At 44.2% G+C, this 19,980-nt stretch overlaps 1 protein-coding gene across 6 annotated transcripts in view; it reads right to left on the bottom strand.

Annotated features, from left to right (window-relative positions):
• Positions 1-19,980, bottom strand: part of LOC125742075 (IQ motif and SEC7 domain-containing protein 3-like) — a 235,913-nt gene that overhangs the window by 133,119 nt on the left and 82,814 nt on the right. For all 6 annotated transcript variants that reach the window (XR_007398001.1, XR_007398006.1, XM_049013732.1 and 3 more), the window contains 7 exons: positions 19,388-19,510; positions 14,258-14,424; positions 9,217-9,356; positions 5,737-5,862; positions 4,660-4,759; positions 3,400-3,561; positions 601-693 (listed from right to left, as the gene is read on the bottom strand). Coding sequence is in view for 4 of the 6 variants with exons in the window: in XM_049013732.1 (XP_048869689.1) it covers positions 601-693; positions 3,400-3,561; positions 4,660-4,759; positions 5,737-5,862; positions 9,217-9,356; positions 14,258-14,424; positions 19,388-19,510 (911 nt within the window). In the remaining 2 variants the exon portion in view is untranslated. The remainder of the gene's footprint in view (positions 1-600; positions 694-3,399; positions 3,562-4,659; positions 4,760-5,736; positions 5,863-9,216; positions 9,357-14,257; positions 14,425-19,387; positions 19,511-19,980) is intronic.

Here is a 19,980-nt window from a genome sequence, read left to right as displayed (position 1 = left end):
AGTAAACTCAAGACCAATGTAATACAAAATAAAGAACGGTTACTGTAGGCTTGTAGGAAATCAGAATGACATTTAACATCAGCCCTCCAGACTCATCGGAAGTTATACCAAACTGACTCAATGGTTACGCAAAGCTTCCAGTACTTGAAATAGCATCTTTCCATTTTATGTTAATTAAAAGCACTTTCACAAATTCTTTCGTAAATTACAGTCCACCCAGTAATGTGATTATTTGTATGACACATGGTATATATATCATTACTATATAGTACAATAATATACTAATACTACTACTGCTGCTGCTGCTACTACTGCTAATAGTAATAAATTATAAATTATTATTGCCATTATTATTAGTAGTAGGAGTAGTATTGTACTATATAATAATAATACCATATTATGTTTTCTTACACCTGAAATATTGCCCACCTGTATATGTATGCAATAATCCACCAGTGGATGTTACTCAAAGCATACGAGACACTCTCCTGCCGTGAAAACGTTAAGGTACAGGCCAGCGGTAGATGGAGTGAGGCTCCGACGCCGATGCAGGACAGCAGAGCGACACGCTGCGGGATGGGGTAGCGACCAGCCCAGTACCTGTGGGAGAACCCTGCTTCCCGCCCATCTCCTGCTGAGTGCCGTTGCTCTTCACTGGGTGCGTCTTGGCCCCTTGCTGCTTCTCCAGCTCCCCTGCAGGACACAGCGAGCAAGAACCCAGATATAATGCTTTCATTTGACGCACATCAACTCCATTTACATGGTGTTGCAGTCGGTGTGGCGTCACAGCTGCTCGTCTCCAGGGTCCAGGACTGTGGAGTTTGCAGGTCTAGTTCAAAAACAGGTGATTAAAAAGAGGCGATCGTTAAATTACGGTAAACGACAAGTCCTTTATTTGCGATTTGCGCAAATATAAGTACATTGGAATTCTTCTCTTCGCCTGCCCCATCTTGCTCTCCATAGCTCGGGGGTCACAGTGCAGGGTCAGCTAATGTGCCGTGCCCCTGGAGCTGGGGGTTAAGGGCCTTGCTCATCTATTGCCTTTGCACAGAGACACTCACCGCCCCACCCATAGTATGTAAGTGTGTGCCCTGTAATGGACTGGCATTCCCATCCAGGATGTGCCCTGCCTTATGCTTTCTATTTCCTGAGGTAGGATCACAGCTGAATGTGAGCCTGTACTAGATAAGAAGTATGCACGATCAATGGATGGATGGATGGATTCAACTTAAATACTGTAAATCAAGCACAATCAAAGCGCACCTACTATTTGCTAAAACAATTATCCATTATAGCTAGCAGAGAAAATTATCTTTGGTCTCTCATATTACAGATCTCAAAAAATCTGATTTGAAAACAATGATTTGAGATTAATGACTTCGATATTAACCAAGCAATTAATTATAAGATCTTTTTCCGAGGTTAAAACCATCCCACTCAATAAGAGCCACATTGCCTACAAGCAGAGCACTTATCTGCACTTGCTTTGTCCGCTGGGAGACATTGTTCTCCTGGAGCAATTTCGTCTGCCTCACGTTTCTTTTTGCAGCCGTGTACCTTTTTGAACCCCCCCAGGTATTACAGAGACCGGTCCTCTGCTCCTTTACCTTATCGCGCTTTCTGACATGGCCGTGACACAGTTCTTCGTACGGAGGGAGGGCTGAATTTTGGGATGGGGGGCCTGTTGCAGATGCCGATCTCATTATATTGTGGGCATGTCATGCGGGATGCACAGCTGTGATATTTTACTCGCCATTATGGGGGCAGAACACACCACCTCACCCCCCCCCCCCCCCCCCCGCCTCCCCACCAGCTAACATTTTCTTTATATAAAAAAGACGTTTCTGTTCAAACACAATGTGCGGAAAGACTAATATAGACTCCTGGAGCCTCTCCCTTCAGGTCTGGGCTGGATGTCAAAGATCACATATTTAACCCTTAGCCATTTAATGAAAAGCCAGTGCCACAACAAAAATCCCGACATCAATTGCCAGACCTGGACTCGGTGTCCCCTCTAACCCGCAGGTTCACCCTCCTCATGCTGACTATAGTAGCGCTGTCGCTTTAAGAACTGCCATAGCTCGGAGAGTATTTGGTGGTTGATAAGCTTACGCTCACCTGATGTGCTGTTGATGCTAAAGGTATGATAACTACCTCGAGCACCGCTGTCTCCTCACTGTAGATGTACCCCCTTCGACAGGAAGGAAGGTTCCACTTATATCGTTTGTAATAATCAAATCCCTCAGTGAAATATACTTTTATATAATTGTAGGACTGCTGTTGAAAGTTGCCTGGTTCCATGTTGATGTAAGGTAACTTTATTGCAATATATTGTCATTTTTGCCTGACTTGTTTTTTGGGCTAAAACAGCACAAACATGAAAAAACAAAGTGCTAGTATGCCTCTCATTAACGGCACCTTCTTTTTCTTGTAGAAAAGACAATTGGCTGTTTTTTTTCTTTCCATTTTTATGGCTCTTGTGTACCAATGGTCTTTGTTGCAAGCCAGTCTAAGCCAGTATACTGCACATTTAAATGCCTTTATATTAGCAAACCATTCACTCCTACAGCAGCAGACTTTACCTCAAAGTGCATTAATGCAGCAATCTTCTGAAAGTAATATCAGTGAAAGTGTGAGATAAGACACTTCTCAGGGAATGATTTTTTTTCGCCTTAGGGTTGAAGCACTGTGGACATATCAGACAGGAGCAATTTAGTTTATGAACCTCAGCAGTAGTTGTACGTTTATATTGTGTACTGTGGAGATTGCCATTGCATTTACATTTCATCGTACATATCAAAAGGAACAAACAGGTCAACAAATGCAGAAACAATAAGTGCAAATAACAAGGTTATGAAAAATTAGCAGATGCAATAAAAATAGGTTTCGCAAGAAGAGAGGTTTGAGTTTAAATAATTATACATGAAGCATTAAACGTATCAGTACTTTGAATGCTGTGTGAGGTTTGCAGAAAGAGACACACTGTGAGGTGATTTTCATAGATGTACTTGGATAAGCCAAATGGAAAGGTGAAGGGTCCACAGGAAGGATCAGTGAGCAACAGTCCTTCGTCCTTCATGGAGGCCGCAGCCTGAGGCTGAGGTATGTCCCTAGCTGACTGAACCATGGGTTTGGTGGCAGACGTCGCTTTATTTTAAGGTTTGCCTCCTGCTGAAATGCTGTCAGGTGGACCTGCTGGGTGTCAGCAGCCGCCGTACGCCTAATTATCACTGTCGCTCGCCGTGTGTAAAGACAGCATTCATTTCGAGGGGAAATGTACTGGAACGGAAGGTATATCCAAAGCCTGGCAGGGCAGCTCTGGAGGTATCAGACGGCATCTTTGACACGCTCAGTCTGGTGGAGGACCTGGATGGTGATGAAGACGCAGGCAGGACTCACACTCTATGCGTATCTGCTCCATCTCCGACACCTCGGCGATGGACTCCTTCAGGTCCTCCACAAACTTCAGCAGCTCCTCGGCACTCTGGGCGCAGAAGTTCAGCACTTGTTTCTTCTCCGAGCCGGAGTAAGGTGACACGATGGTGATCCCATGGGGGTAATCTATCAGAGGGGGGTAACGAACAAGATCGCTTGCAAAGTCTGTGAGCACACAGAACATTGGGATTTTGTGGGCTTAAAAGGTACAGCCAAGGTCTGAGTGTCACTCAACATCCATCCATCCATCCATCCATCCATCCATCGAACACATCAAGTACAGATTTTAGCAACAGTTCCCCCTTGCTTGACTACCAACCATTACTAGAGTAGTATTTCCTGATTCTGCACGAACAGATCTGAATAAGAGTGGCGAATGATATTTAATTCAAAACAATCTGTTGCAGGTTATTCCTAAATTAGTTACTGATCCTCAGTGTTGTGAGAGTTTGCATAATAATGGAGAAAACATTTTCTAGTGCAATTAAGAACTTTTATGCAATTAAAGCAATCTAATTTGCAACAATACGCACCTTTGATAGATGGACAAATGGCGGAATGAATATATACATTTCCTTTCATGTTATACTTTACAAATATACTTTTCACAGCTTGCTTGTTGACATTTCATTGAATTACAGCTTTTAACCACAACCCCATAGTGGACATGCAAGCACTATAGAAAACGTATGGATGACAGTGTTGAAGTTGTCTTTAGTTGTGTCTGTCAATTATGCATGGAATGATGGTTTATCTACAGCCTAATTGTACAAACATTTAGCAGAAGGTGACCAGTTCAGTGGTCCAGAGTTATTCATAGTCAGCCAGCAAGCACCAGAAGGGATTAAGGTCTCGCTGCCGTGATCAATATGCAGATCCACGGCCACTTCGGAACTTGTCACCTACTGTATCTGCAGCGTGCCATGTTTCTACGCCTCTTGATTAAATGCCGCAGTCAATCAATGCTAAGGAAAGACTGAATGTGATACTTAAACAGCATCCCTAATTTGGCCGCCGCAGGGGAAGTCGTTACCCGTAATAATACTGGGCATCTGCAGCTTGTCAGTTAACGACTCTGCTAGATGGAAATCTTACAACCTTGTAGCTTTATCTTAAATAGTCAATATTTCATTTTGCCACGTTCAGAGAAAACCACACCTGGGACATTAAATAAGTCATCTGATTAAGGGCGTGTGGGGACGAGCGGCAGGTCGATGGGCTTACATTCATTCTCAAAGAGGTGGAACTGCATTCCCAGAAGCCCCATGGCTTTGCAGAAGGTGTAGGTCGCAGACGTCTTCTTCTTGGGACACAGCTTCAGGATCTGAGGTCAAAAGTGCAGGCATGACATCACTCAATTAGCAGAAAGCCAGGCGTCACCTCATGGGTCACATGACAAAGTCTGTATAGCATGAAGTAGGTGTCATGTGCTGCCCACATGACGTACAGTAACTGACGAATGCAGTGTCTGGACTGTCAGTAAGCTTTAGCGCTGTATCTGAGCCCTGTGCCTTCATATCCAAATCCATACCAAAAACGGGGGCAGGACCCGCACCTGTCTCTAAAACTCCACGTTCACTTGAATATAAACCAAACGAGGGCTCATTTTTCAAATCGCGAAAAGCGTGAAGGAAAAAGCCTCCTGTGACTCTGCCTCCTCGGAGCCCCATGTCATGTCTGCCAGAACCATTTCTCACTTTGATTTCTTGCGAGATTTATTGGATTACCTATGTTTAAAATTACAGTTCTGTTATTACCATACTGTCGAACAATTTATCATTGAAATATTATGACTTTTTCACTATTTCCTATCACCCTCCTAGCATGACACTATATGTATCAAATGCAAATGATCGTCTCGTTCTCTTCTCTGAACTGACATCAGCATAATGACTTGAGTGTCATTACAAGAGACGCTTGACAACCTGAAAGAGATTACCTTTAAATATATCACATGGATATCTTCCAAATAATGCATTTGGATTAAATCCAGGCAACTCTTACACCCTCTGACCTAATTACTTATTAACACACTACTTTAATTAATGCAGACAGTCTCTGTAGAGCTCGGCATTTACCGAGTCTTGGTTACATTTTCGAGTAACAACACGGAGCTGAGAAAAAAAAAAACCAAACATACAAAACATACTGAAAACTAGAAATCTCTGACTACAGCTGCCCAAGAGAGGCCAAAGCCAAGAACATCTTGGGTAGCCCTCACTAGTTTTAAATCACCAGCTGAGTCGATTGACCGCGTTGAGTTAAGCAGAGGTCGTTCACTGGCGAAGATGGAGCCATTACCACAATGAGGTCGTTGAATAGGAAGACCTCCCTTTGGTGGGCTGCCTGCTTCTGTGCCTTGTTCACGTCGGAGACCTCAAAGAGGCGGCTGCAGCATACAAGTCTTCTGTGGGGGACAGAGAGCACCTGGGGGCAGGGATGGAAATATATTCTTTTTAAAGATGCTTCTGTTCAAAGATCTGTACAAGGGAGGACCAGTGCAACATCAGACAGCGTCCCTAAAGCAGTTGGGGTTAAGGGCCTTGCTCAAGGTCCCAACAGTGAAATCTTTCAGCCAGCCGCAAGATTTGAACTGGTGACGTACAGAGCCTAATCCATACAGCCAGTGTTTAATAAAGACCCAGAGGATTTGAACTAACTTTATGCGCAATGTTAAGAAATTCATTCTGTGCTTCTTTGCAATGGGAACAATGTGCTGCTTTATAGAGGCGACAGACATCAGCACTTGCTGGTCCGTTCCACTTTACTCGTTATTGAAAAGTGTGTAGCTAAGCAGTTTAGGATTTCAGTTTAGAAGTTTAGGAGACAACAGAGAGATTCCACCGTTGGGCCCTTAATCAAGGCCCTCAATTTCCAATTCCTCCAACTGAGTGGCTGACCCTACTGTTTCAAAATAAATAAATAAAAAAAGTAAAGTCGCTTTGGATAAAAGCTTCTGCTCAATAAGTACAACATAAATCTCTTGATATCTAAAGTGCTTATCAAGGAAATGGGCATTATGATCTAGTCCAGATGCAAGAGTGATTAAAACCAGCCAGCAGGTGGATTGGTGGCAAATGAGAGATTAGGGGGCATAGCAGCCAATGGACCAATCAGGGGGCATGGTAGCCAATGAGCAAATCAGGGGACATAGCGGCCAGTGAACCAATCAGGGAACATGATGGCCAAAGAGCGAATCAGGGGCCACAGTAGCCAGCGTGCCGTGGCCCATAAATACTGGGCCAGCTTTTTGGATCGATTCCTCCTCGCTCCATTGATTTCTATAAGCGAGGACCGAGATGTCGGCGGGCCGACGGCGGCCGATGATGAACCGCCAGCCCGGGTGTTTCTCGGTTTCCCGAACCTCGCCTGCTGTTAATTAAGCGTGCCGGGAGGAGCGGAGCAGCGAGGCAGAGATTGATGCAGCGAGCCCAGCGCTGGTCGGCAGCTAAGCCATTACGCAAACGGTGCCATGCCGTCTCGTAGCTCTCTTCCGCACACCGGCCCGGGACAACGGCATTGACCTTTTTCAGCCTTGTTTCAGGGGACAGGGGCAAACAATCGAATTAATTTGACAGAGCAAACAGTACGAGGGAGTGAGCAGGAGCCAGAACAGGGAGGGGGCTCCATCACCAAGGGGTGGAGGCTCATCCTGACCCCCCCCCCCCCCCCCGATTTTCCTGCGCTTTTCTTAATGTAAATTAACATAATAAGTGGGAAGTATAATTAGTGGGGACACTTCATTGCAGAGGTGGAAAGTTCAGGTGCAGAAAGTATAAATCCAGACCAAGATTTTGTTTCAAGCAACCAGTTGAGTATAAAGAGTCACAGTCTCAACTGGTTGGTGGAAATAAAATCTTGTGCTTTCTGAACCTGAACTTCCTCTGTAACTCCCTGCAATGATTACTTTCAAAATCTCCCTCACTGTTATAGTAATTAAGCTAAACAATTAATCTATGATTAAATGCAGAGATTACATGTGGGACGGATGAACCGCAGGGCTGGGAAGGTCACCCCAGTCCATTCCCAGAATTCCCCAGGACCTCCCCCTCCCTCCCTTTAACATCAAGAGTTCAGTCTTCCCAGTTTCCAACTGCAATCATACATCTCCCCGAGCCTGATAAAAGACGCATTTAATTATTCTGCAAATTATATTCATAAATTATTAAAATATGCAAAAATATTTCATAGATAAATACACATAAATCCTCTCTCACCACAGAGAGATGGCAGGATAGATACACAGATAGAGAGATGGATATTATGGATTTCTGCTGTAATGTGTTTTAAACTGTTAATATTTGAACCATGAAAATAGATTGTAGATGGAATAAGTCGTTTAATGACTTTACGGCAGACGCGATTAGCCTAACAGCTGAGAGCGTGATTCAGAAGGACAGAGGTCATCCTCAACATCTTACGCTCTGTGAAATGATCTCTAAATCCCCGCGTTCCCCTCCCTGCTCTGACCTCCATCTGTGCGTCGGCCCCCACCAATTAACAGTCAACCGGTGATGTCTGTTCCTTTGCTATAAATACTAATGTTTTGCTGATACATGGGTTTTTAATCACCTAAGAATGCACAATTAGTAAAATCCATTATTTCACACTTCCTTTGTGTGCAAGGCAATATGTTGTTGTGCAAAGAAAATACCTTTTCAGCCCGATGTGTGTGTGAATAACCTCAGATAGGAATGACAAAGCACTGTGCTTTAAATCCTTGCTGCAGAGAAACCCGCCACATACTGCTGCAGTGGACTATGTTTTTTTGGGAATTTACACAGATAAAAAGATGATGCAGATATTGGGCAGTTCCATAATATTCCCATAATTCAATCAGCACACTGGTTGTGCTGAGCACACAGCCCTAATTAACGAGGGGGTTAGACTACGGTCAACAGGAGTGGGTACTAAAAGGGAGACCTGGATATTACCAGAGGTGGAGATTTCAGGTCCAGGGAGTACAAATCCGGACCAAGATTTTGTTTCAACCAACCAGCTGAGTGCTCTGTGACTCTTCATAATCAACTGGTTGGTTGAAACAAAATCCTGGTCTGGGTTTGTATTCTCTGGACCTGAAATCTCCACCTCTGGCTATTACAGACACATCTGCTTCATCGCCTGTTTACTCTACGTGCTCTTATTGTGACATACCCGTAAGACAGGAGGCGGAGACTCCATATGCTCTCTGGCTGTGCTGCTCTAGGACATTTTCTGGATTGCATAAGGGATTAATACTCGAAACATTTTAACATCCTTGTTCTGTGCCATTGCTCCTTTGAATGAGTTTAATTTTAATACTTACGGCACATTTAATGTTTTTACTGCTGTTTCTACTAACCTGAACCAAAGCATGTAAGACCATTAAACTTAAATGAAATTCAGCGAAGAGGCTGCTATGCTTTATTCAGAGCCATTTCCTTTATTCTAGTTATGTATCCATCTGCAGTACTAATCAAGTCATCTACCCATCCATCCATCCATCCATCCAACTTCCAAAATCCAATACAACAATCGTGTAGGACAGAGTTTGATATTGGTGGGGGCGACACAGAATAATTTAAATACAACAGTTTTTTTAATTGGGGGGTATGAAAGAAGCCAAATTTAATATTGGGGGGGACACATCCACCCTGCCCCCCTGGTTTCTACACCCCTGAAGTACAGTGTCACACACAGTACTGTAGTACATAATTGGATACATTCCTTGGTTTATTGTATGTTCATTGCTATTATTATATTAGCCGTTATCTAATAACACTGGTAAGGTGGCACACTCACGGTCTTCATCCCCACGATGGACTGTTCCACCTTGGTGACATAGGTGACGTGGTCCTCATTGGAACGCAGCTCCCTCTGCTGAATGCGTTCATAGATGCCCACCACCATGTCACGGGGGATGTCCGCACCGTCGTCCACTCCTGGGGGGCAGACGCTGGTTCAGTCAATCATATTGGCCATGTAGTGGAATATACAGGGTCTACTCGTAGGGTCAGGGAACCCCATAGAGCTTCAGCTGATCTTCTCAACAGGACCGCCTTCTGCTTTAAGCATGAGAAGAGACTGAGAGAAACATTTATCTGACGCTTCTATCTAAAGCAACTTACAGCAGAGGGAAAATGACGTTCGATTAATCATCATGTTGGTGTATGTCCATCAAAACCTCAAAACCTCTCCTAAAGTCACCACAGAGTATGCAGCAACCATCCAATACACCCATGTGTTTTTTACTTGACCACTAACACACCTCCTATGGCTAATCAATACCTCACTGATTTTTGTTAACTAGTTAAATAAATGAATTAAGGGAGGTGGTGGTGAAATTTAACAAATACATGGAAGGGCTGAGGTGTCCCTGAGGGGAGGTTTGGGAACTGAAGTGGTGTTCATCTAGCCATCCAACAAAGCATCAGTAATGTTGTGGAGAATAGCAGAAATGCTTGTTAGTTTTTACAGTATTATTTTTAAATTTTCATACGTTCTAATATTAAATGAGCAAATATACACTTACTACCCAGATAAATAGCATTAAACATTTCCCTTTGACAGCTCAAGACCGTCGCACAGTGTTATACTTCTGAGGATTCAAGCTCACGACCTTTACATTGTTAGCAGAAGGTTCTACTCTTTGAGCTACAGGAGAAACACACAAACGGCACCTACTGACACGGCCTTCACCGCAGAGCCAAACTTACTGCACAAATTCCACCGCTCGTCGTCATCCTTCGCCAAATACGCAGACGTCACATGACCAGCAATTACAGCCTACCCGCGATGATCCGGCATTTGTGACACATTGTCCTTCAGTAAAGCTCACTAATACCCGTACGGTGGATCGTTTCTACCTCCACCTGCTCGTTAAGGGCACTCGTTAAGGTGCTCCGGGTCCCAGCTTTACCCAATCACCCAACCAGAGGTGAATGAAGATGTATGTTAGTGTCGTGCTAACGCCGTCTGAGGACACCAGTAATCCGTCCTGGCCTCTTCAGCCTGCCTTTAAAGGTCGTAGAATGCATTGCAACTGTGGGGGGCGTGCTGCAATTAGTGGAACGGCGAAGAAACTAACCACAGTGCCCCCTAATATTACCCACAAACTCTGACAACACAGGAAACGGTCAAAGCTTCTCCTCAGACTAAATAACAGGGTGCAAGGATCACCTTCCAGTGGAATGAAAAGGGTTGAGGGCTTACCTTCTCCATATTGTTCGCTCACAAACAAGTACAGTATATGGACAAAAGAAGTGGAGCACACTTCTTAATCACTGAATTCAGGTGTTTCACTCAGACCCACAACTGTATAACATCAAGCACCCAGCCATGCAGTCAGTGTCACAAACATTTGTGAAGGAACAGGTCGTTCTGAAGCGCTAAGTGAAATCATGTTTGGTACTGACATAGGGTGCCACCTTTACGTTAAGTCAATTCTTGAATTTTCTTTCCTGTAATTGGTATTATCACAAAGTGGAAGTGTTTCGGAACAACAGAAACTCAGCCACAAAGCGCAGGGTCGCCAAGAGCTGAAGCACACCGTGCATACAAGTCGCCAATGCTCTGTTGATTCAGTAACTACAGGCATTAACCCTAAACCCTAAAAACCCTAAAATTACGTCACCACTGGACCAGGGGAGTGGAAAAATCTTCCGTGGAGTGACAAATCATACTTCTCTGTCTGGCAGTCTGATGGATGAGTCTGGGTTTGGCAGATGCCAGGAGAACGTTACCTGTCTGACTGCTGTATAAAGTTTGATGGAGAAGGGATAATGGTATGGGATTGTTTTTCAGAGGTTAGGCTTGGCCCCTTAGTTCCAGTGAAGGAAACTCTTATTGCTTCAGTATAGCAAAACATTTTGGACAATTCTATGCTTCCAACTTTGTGGGAACAGTTTGGGGAAGGGCCTGTTCTCTGTTCCAGTACGACTGTGCCCCAGTGCATAAATCAAGCTCCATAAAGACATGGTTGAGTGAGTTTGGTGTGTAAGAACTTGACTGGCCCACTCAGAGCTCTGACTTCAAGCCCACTGAACACCATTGGGATGAACTAGAATGAAGACTGTAAGAAAGACCTTCATGTCCAACATCAATGCCTGACCTCACAAATGCTCTTCTGGGTGAAAGTGAAATTCCCACAGACACACTCTAAAGGAAAGCCGTCCCAGAAGAGCGTCAGCTGTTATACCTGCAAAGGTGGGACCAACTCCATATTGATGCCTATGGATTTGAATGGAAAGTCATGAAAGTTCCTATCGGTGTATTGGCCCAGTGTCTCAATACTTATGTACATATAGTGTATAAAAATCACTCTCCAGATGGTAAGACTCCACAGCTGTGTACATGCGAATTTCCAGTCCTGTGGAACATCTATGAAGTACTGTACTGTACAGCCACACACAACCCGTAGCACTACACTCTCCAGCTACCCAGATAATTGATGGCAATTAAAAAAATATACAAAAAATGTGAATACTAAGTGACTGAAGAGTACATAATCAATCAGATCATTATTTAAAGTGGAGATCATTGTTTCAAGCTTCCTGTTAATAATATCTGTCAGTCAGGTACTGTTTTCAGGTAAACAAAGGAGGACGGATTCAGCAGCAGGACCAGCATTGGATGTGCAGAGATGCTGAGTAAATGAGTAAACTGCCTACTACACCCATACTCAATGTCTTGCCTGCCTTCAAACCGCTGTGCTCCCCCACGGAATGTCCTGCCTTCGCTCCAGGTCTTGCGGCTTCTCAATGACATATCGTGATGCATTTGTCACCTAGATGACTGAATTTACTACTATGCTGTAAATACAGCTACTTTATTTATAAAAAATAGCTGCATCACTCGCTAACTGCTGCATATAACTGCTAATAAGAAAGTAGCTAAGATGCCAAAATTGACCACAAAGCTTAAAAAACACCGTCTGATTCAAACGCAGATCCGTCTGCTACCTGTGTCCCAGGCACGACCTGCGCCAATAGCAGAAGGCATACAGTGAATCAGTGTGGTTTTTCGTCTTTATTCGTGCGTTTTAGTCCGAGGGTTAGCATCCCGCAGCTGGGTCTGATGGTCACGATTATTTGTGAGCCAGCACACAATGTTCCCACTGTTCCTCTTGCTCTCCGCCGGCCCCTTAAGTGCGACCGCAGCCTCTGCCCGGACGAGCGAAGGTAATGGCTTTGTTATTGTTTTAGCATCGGGCAGACAGGCTTTAAGAGCCCAGGTGCATCTCAGCATCAGAGGGATGTGGGTTTATCAGGAATGTGCTGTATGGGAGTAAGCTGGATATTGGGGGGGAAAGGGTGGGGGGGGTTGTGGCTGGGGAGCTCGAAAGTGGTTTTGGGTCCCAGTGGAAGACACAGCATTATAACAAGAATCAGCTCTTTCTTTCTACTTCAGGAACAAGGAAGCACTGAGAATTTAAGCTGCAAATACACTGGAAAATAAGATGGGTTTTGAGCACTGGGGCGTTGTTAGTGAAAAGTGTGTCTTGTTTTTCCACACATCCAACGCATTCGAATTTAAAGCAACATTGTCACACGGCTCGGATGTTCCCCAAGGTCACCGCCGTCCATCTGACATAATGATAACTACCTGCCGAGAGAGGATGCTATGGTACATTGGAAGCATGCAACAACACAACAAATACTAATTGCGTGATTTTGAGGTTGGGAGGCAGACATCGGTTGACTTCCCTTGCCTCTGAGATGCACAGCGAAAGATGCAGAGTCATTCTTAGGTTAGACAAACAAGCAGACCTGGGTGACAATAACAAGACATCAGCCACATCATTCATCATAAACCCCTAATATGCAAACTGTTTCTTCGTAGACCCAGGAAATAATTATCATGGAGTTTTCGACTTGCTGATTAGCTCCTAAAGCCATCGGCATCCTTTAATTTTGCTTCTTATCACTGCAAGCAACAAATCATTTTTAATATACCCTTTACCTTCAGAGGATTATACTACTGTAGCTGGAGGGAGAGCTGCGGTGGGATCCGTGTCCAAACCGATTTATAATACGCCTCTAACACACCGGGAATGCCGGCAATGCCAAGGAGAAACATTTCAATATCCTTCATTCTGCATAAAAACAAGCACTGATATATCACAGAATGGGAGCAACCCTGACATATTTGGCCGGCATTTACGCACTGCCTCCAACTGCCTGCGCACCAACAACACTCATTAACACCTTCCTCCACCTCCGCACTATTTCACCTATTTGATTAGACTGTGTTATAGTTATGAGGTGTGTTGACACACCCCAGTCGTGATGCTGGCGGGAAGAGGGAAGAGGCCTCACACATACTGTAGGTGCATCAGAATTACTGTGCACAAGATGTTTAGCCTGATGCAAAAGCCCTGATGGATTTTACAGTTACATTTGTAGGAACACAGATCCTCCTTTAAAAACAATCAAAGACACGAACCCTGAAGCGGTTGAGCAGAAACTTTCCTTCCTTCCTATAATTCGCGTCCAGCAAGCAAATACTGGTAAATTGCTGAATTCCCCAGTTACATGGAGGCAGCCTTTTTCCTGACTAGCTACACATGACACGTGCTTCAATTTACTCTGACCGAGTACATAGAAAGGTACTGCTCGCTGCCCTCCCATTGGTCGAATTCTGTCAGTACCCATTACATACGGTTGCCAAGCAACGCACTTAGTCGAGTCAGTAGGGTCCCCATCCGGTGTTTCATTAGCATGTGCATGACTGAGGTATGACTTCAGCTGATGTGCAGTGTCTGAGTGCGGCATTAGCATTAGCATAAGCATTAGCATACACATTGTGATAAGTGGCAGCCCCCCCCAGCTTCTCCAGAACTGACCCCTCAGGTTGCGGATGAAGTCCTCCAGCATCATCTTGCGGTCGGGCTTGATGTTGGGGCTGTACATGTCGGTGTTGAGAAGAATGATGGCGAAGGCCAGGATGAAGATGGTGTCCGGGTTGTGGAACTGTTGCACCACATCTGGGTTGCACATACAGTAGCGCTGGCTTTAAGGGGGAGGGGAGAAAATCTGGTCATTTATGGGTGTGAACCACTAACATCCTCCACAGGGTTCATCTATTAATGGTGACCAGGCACCCTATAGTCCACCTGTCAATCTAAGTCACATGACATAAACCCACACAGTTCGGTACTAAACATCATGCTTTGTTGTGCTGTGACTAAAACTGCACTCCGTGTTAATGAAACTGCACCTGAAACAGCCTGGAGAACTTCCACTGAGCTGTGCGCAATGAAATTAACTTTGCACGGCAATTTCACGGACGTGAGAAACAACAAGCGATAAAGAACCAGATGAGAAACATTTGCAAACAGCACTTAGCTGCTTCAATCGACCGAGCATCACGGCGCTGTCCGGAAGGAAAGCACTGAAATCCAAGAGGACGGGCGGTGCGAAAGATTTAAGATGTATGTTGCAAGCAATAAAAACGCGCTACAACCCTGTGGTTCATATAACCATCTCTTTTTATCACAGTGACAAAACAATTATGAATAAGAAGGCAGGGAGTGACAGCAGTCATTCTCTGTCGGGAAGGAGAGAGGTGAGGATCTATCAGTAATAAAATGTTCCACCTGCCCCTTGTTGTCCTTTATGGTACAAATTAATCTTTTTTTAATCATTTCCCAGGATCACGGTGTGATTCACACTCATGCAGATTATCATTCTAAACCATTGGATCTGTGTTTTTATTTGTTTTTCGTCCACCAAAATGGCAACAATGTGATTTTTAATGCTTGCTGAGATCGTCCTTGTCTGTTCCCAGAGGGCTTTTGAGCTGCAGTCCACCGCAGGCAGCGTCCACAATAAGCGCATTGCCGCCGCCGGCTTAAGGGGCACCGGGGAGCCCCGGCATGCCCAGCGCAGTGTGCTGTTAGCGCTCACGGTAAGAAACTGCTCTTTGGAGAAAGTGCAAGCGTGAAGCTGGATTTTCTATCGCTTAAGAAACACTGAATGCCGTAGTGAATCTGGAAAGACTATTTAAATAAAGGACTTACGGTTTTATATTATAAACAGCGCGTGGATAATGGTCCGCGTTCCCTCTGGATAAAATTCGCCCTAAGTGCATTTTTAAAATTTTATGAATGGGGCACACAAGACGCCGGCAATCTATTAAACATGTGCTGCAACAGCAGTTTTCGGCAACAGTTTCATCTTCATTTTCAGCATGTGTGAAAATGAAAAACGGCAATAAAAATTCTAACCCCCCGCATTATGTCAACATGAATTTCATTTTATTCATTTTGCACGTCACGATTTATTATTATGCATCGACAATGGACAAAAGAAATTCAAATAATAAAGGACAAATCCCACACAGCCATTTGGGGGAAAAACTTCTGGGTAATGGAAAGATTCGTAAAGGAATCTTTTCATTCCTCAGTCTATTGTCATTTTACATACATTATAACATACAATTATGAAAAACGTGGTTACATTTTATTTTAAGTGAGAACGCGATTGCTAATCCTTCAGTCTCGAACACCACAGACCTTTCCCCACTGAGCGATTTAATTCTATTCAAATTTAACCTTTTAAAATTTAACTTTAACAAATTTCTATTTAATTTGAACAGGAACAATTTTTTTTGTCAAAAACACCTTGTGAAAACGTTCGGTGAAACATTAGAGCTTGAGAATGAAACCTAAAGAAAATCCTGCAGGCTAGAGCAACCGCTGCTGTGAAATACTGACACCCACAGCTGGCCCATAACCAGCTCTCCCGGAGGTATGGGCCTGTTCACACCTTTGCATTTGTAGCGGCACTGCCTTCCATTATTCCCCCAGTCTCCAGCTGGCCTTTGTCTCGGAGGCTACACAAGCAGAATCTCAGTGACACCTACCAACGATTTTCACGGATGTTTTTCCACGCGAATTTGTTGTGCCTGCAGCAAAGGGACACATTCTATTCCCCAGGCTGGTCACCCTTCAGGAGAACAGTCCATTATGTTAGAAGGTGACAGTCAATAGTTCAGATTGAATGCTAGAATTAAGGGACCTTTAATACTATAACCAGGAAATCACGCAACAGGTGTGCAAATATGCATTCACCCTATGAAGCCTTACGAAACTTTGTGTCGGAACAGCGTAAATAGGTAGTTATTTTATGTGCATTTGTGCCGTTATTGCAAGAAATTACTGCACATTTTAACCTTTATACAGCAAATGTGTACTTTATTCACAGTAGAAAGGTTAAAATGCACAGTGACTTGTCCTAACAGCAAAAATGAACATAATATACGTAAGAAATCGTTTTGCGTATGCTTTTATGGCGAATGCATACATGCGCACCAGTTACGCGCGTCCCTGGCCATAAAACACCCCTCCCTCTTCACCTGGACAGGGACCAAGAGGAACCTGCAGCCTCTCTGACAGGAAGGGATAGGGGTACATATTGGAGTGGATTCCAGTCCGTTGCTGGGCACATACACACACAGTTTGATGATACCAGTTTACCTAACCTATTTATTTAGAGTGTGTAAAGGGAGAACATGCAAACAGAGGGGAGGTAGGGATCAAACCACTGAGCCCCTGGGTGGGAGGCAGGAGTGCTACCCACTGAACCCTGCCAGTGCTGCTGTATTGCTATAGTCCCATGAAATTTATCTATCTGCATGGTGGAGCTTGTGCAGTTACATAATACCGCATTTTATTACCACCGAGTGCAGGCTTTCATTTGATTCAACCCAGACAAATGCAGCTGGTTCATGTAAGTGTTGAGGCCCATTGTAGAAACAATGAAGGCTCATCATCTCATTGTTTGGTGACGTGTAGGTTAAGTTCCCTTGCAGCCCTACCCCCCCCCCCCCCCCACACACACACACACACAAAAACACCATGGTTTGAACAGGGCTGATTAACACAAGGCATGGACCACAGAGCATCTATTCCTGAATAAATCTGTGGCAGGGAAAGTGAATATACGACTAGGGGATATGAAGCAGAAATATGAATGTCATTGCGTTTTGTACTAAAGATGAGACCGTTGGTTTAGCCATTGATTTAAATCCCCCAATGAACTCTAAATCTCAGTCGGGGCTCTTATGTACTGTCTGGCCCCCAGCTCCATGTCTGAGTCTATTACTTGTAGTAATAGTAAATATCTCAGGCTGTTCTGTAGACTTGGGTTTGCGATAGGAGAGGTGGGAACAAGTGGGCAATTAACAGCCCTCCGGTTTGAGAGGACCCGCGTTCTGCCCAGTACAGATCCTACATCTTGACCCAAAGGACATACCGGTCTCCCCCCTAGTAAAAGCTAAAGGATCATACTCATCAAGCACATTAGAAAGTCTGCACCCCACTTAATGTGACCACTCAGCACACTGGCAGACTGGCTCTGCGGCATGACATTTTGCAGCCAGATTAAGTTGTTTTAACAGACAGCAGCGTTGGGTTTCCAACTGGAGTCCCTTATGCTGCGAGCTAATCGCTAACTGAGTCATGCTATGATATTTCCTAAATGCCTAATTAATGAAAACAAATCTGCCAGTCTCATCACGCCCTTCTTTTCGCACTGAACGGAACGTGCACGTATAATTTTACTGCTCACTCATGCACGGCGCTATGAGTTGCAAATTATTTAAAAATAGAGCGGCATTAACATACCGCATGCCAGTGATTCTGGCGAAGCTATTAAAGCCAGGTAGCATTAATAAATAATCACCATCCCCAGGGTAATATAAAATTCACTCTCTCTGTGATTCCTGTGGACATCGAAAACTGGATGGCCGTTATCGACCCTCCCCCAGGAAGCCCCTGCATATGTAATAATGCCAGCTAATACAGCAATAATGCTTTTGTTTCAGCGGTAGCCGAATCCTCAGAATAACTGCTGAAGGGGAGAGAATTTAAAGCTCCCTTTGAACTCCTTGGGAAGTTTCCTTTCTCAGCAATCCTCAGAGTAGGGCCAAAGGACAACTACATTTTTTCATGCTGAAATGACTTTCAGCATAATACTTTGTATGTAATGCACATTCAATACTTCCAATGACTTATTTTCATAATTATTACCATTTTTAAAGATGAAACCTTAATCTCACCAAAGTACTTCCTGGCAGCACTTCAGATTCACTTCTTCCGTTCAGCACTTAAGAGCAACAAAGAGTGTATTTTTTTTTTAGGGAGTCTGAATTTATCTACTTGAATGGTATCTCCCACAGAGACACAATCCCAGGCCCCAGGGCTTTGTGGTTTACAATCAGGGCTCAGCTCCTGGCTGAATGTTGGCTTTTTCTACATCTTTAAAGACAGTGATGAGCTGTCGCTCACTTGAATCGCCACGGAAACCTCAGCTGTGCATGCAGTGTGGTAACTGCAGACAGTGGCCCTTCTGGAGATGTTCAGATGCTAGAGAGGCGCACATGAGTGATATTTCTTGCCTCATTTTTGTTTTCTGCATGCCTGACTCTCATTTTTTCCTCTCGCACATCAAAGGCATGAAATTCCAGTGAGCAGCTGCTGGAAAAGGTCTTATGTAACCAAAGTAATTTTTAAACCAAATGCATTTTTATCAGGTGCTTTTTTTTCTCATGTGAGCAAGCAGAATGCCAGATTCACATAAATAAATAAACCAACAAATAAATAAACCCTCCCAGTGAAATTATTCCATAATGATAATTACAATGGCGGTTCTTGCACAAAGCATTTGGAAAGAGATCTGAGCTTTGCTGTTCATTATGAGGATCTCTTTTGAAGATTATGCTAGAGGATATTCAGGTTCACCAACCCTGGCTTATAGATAGGCTGACAACAGCCAAAAAATGAACAACCACTGGATCACTGTATTTATGTTATTGGTCGAGAAGAGTTTGATAATTACTTCCTGTTGGCACATTCTGTCCTAATTGCCAGAGTCCTACTCCTGTTTTGACAAAGTCACACCCATTGGCTGTTTTTGGCTCCGAGAGATCAGGAAGTGCATGCTGAGGCTCCACCCACCAGGGGGCGGCATACCTGAAGGCCTCGATGAGTCGCTCCACTTTCTGCGCTTCCCCTTGCACCCGGATGTGAGCCTGGAACTTCCTCAGGGCCTCATCCAGCTCCATCCCAGAGAAGTCCATCTCATCCACCACGCAGCTGGAGGCAGGAAGGGGGGAATCGGGAGAAATCCAATGAAATTGACTCAAAATCCGGCCTCTCGGCAGCACAGCTCAACCAGCGTTACGGGTGTCTGAGGAAACCTAATGACGTGAAAGCTGCTCTTGTCAGTTTCCGTTAAGAATCTCAGCCATACATGGGTGCTCAGCAAATGGACATACACTGAGACTGAGATAAGCCCCTTACATGACTCTTCAAAGAAAAATATCTAACCTTAAACTTTCGAACTAGCTCCCACAGCTATAATTGAAACCAAGGATCCGAGCATGCCTTCGAATCTTCTTTCTAATGTTCGGCTGAAAATGTTGAAAAGTTTCTGGACATCAAAGAGACACGTGCTTTAGAACCTGTACCCGGAAAAACAGATCGTCTTCCGAGTGTCTGATCCAACGTGGTTACTTTCAATCATTAAAACCCATTTGGAAGTCAGAATTTGCTTTGCCCTCGAG

Source organism: Brienomyrus brachyistius, chromosome 1 (assembly GCF_023856365.1).
Source record: "Brienomyrus brachyistius isolate T26 chromosome 1, BBRACH_0.4, whole genome shotgun sequence".
NCBI classification, from domain to species: Eukaryota; Metazoa; Chordata; class Actinopteri; order Osteoglossiformes; family Mormyridae; genus Brienomyrus; species Brienomyrus brachyistius.
This window is presented reverse-complemented; position numbering and strand designations above follow the sequence as displayed.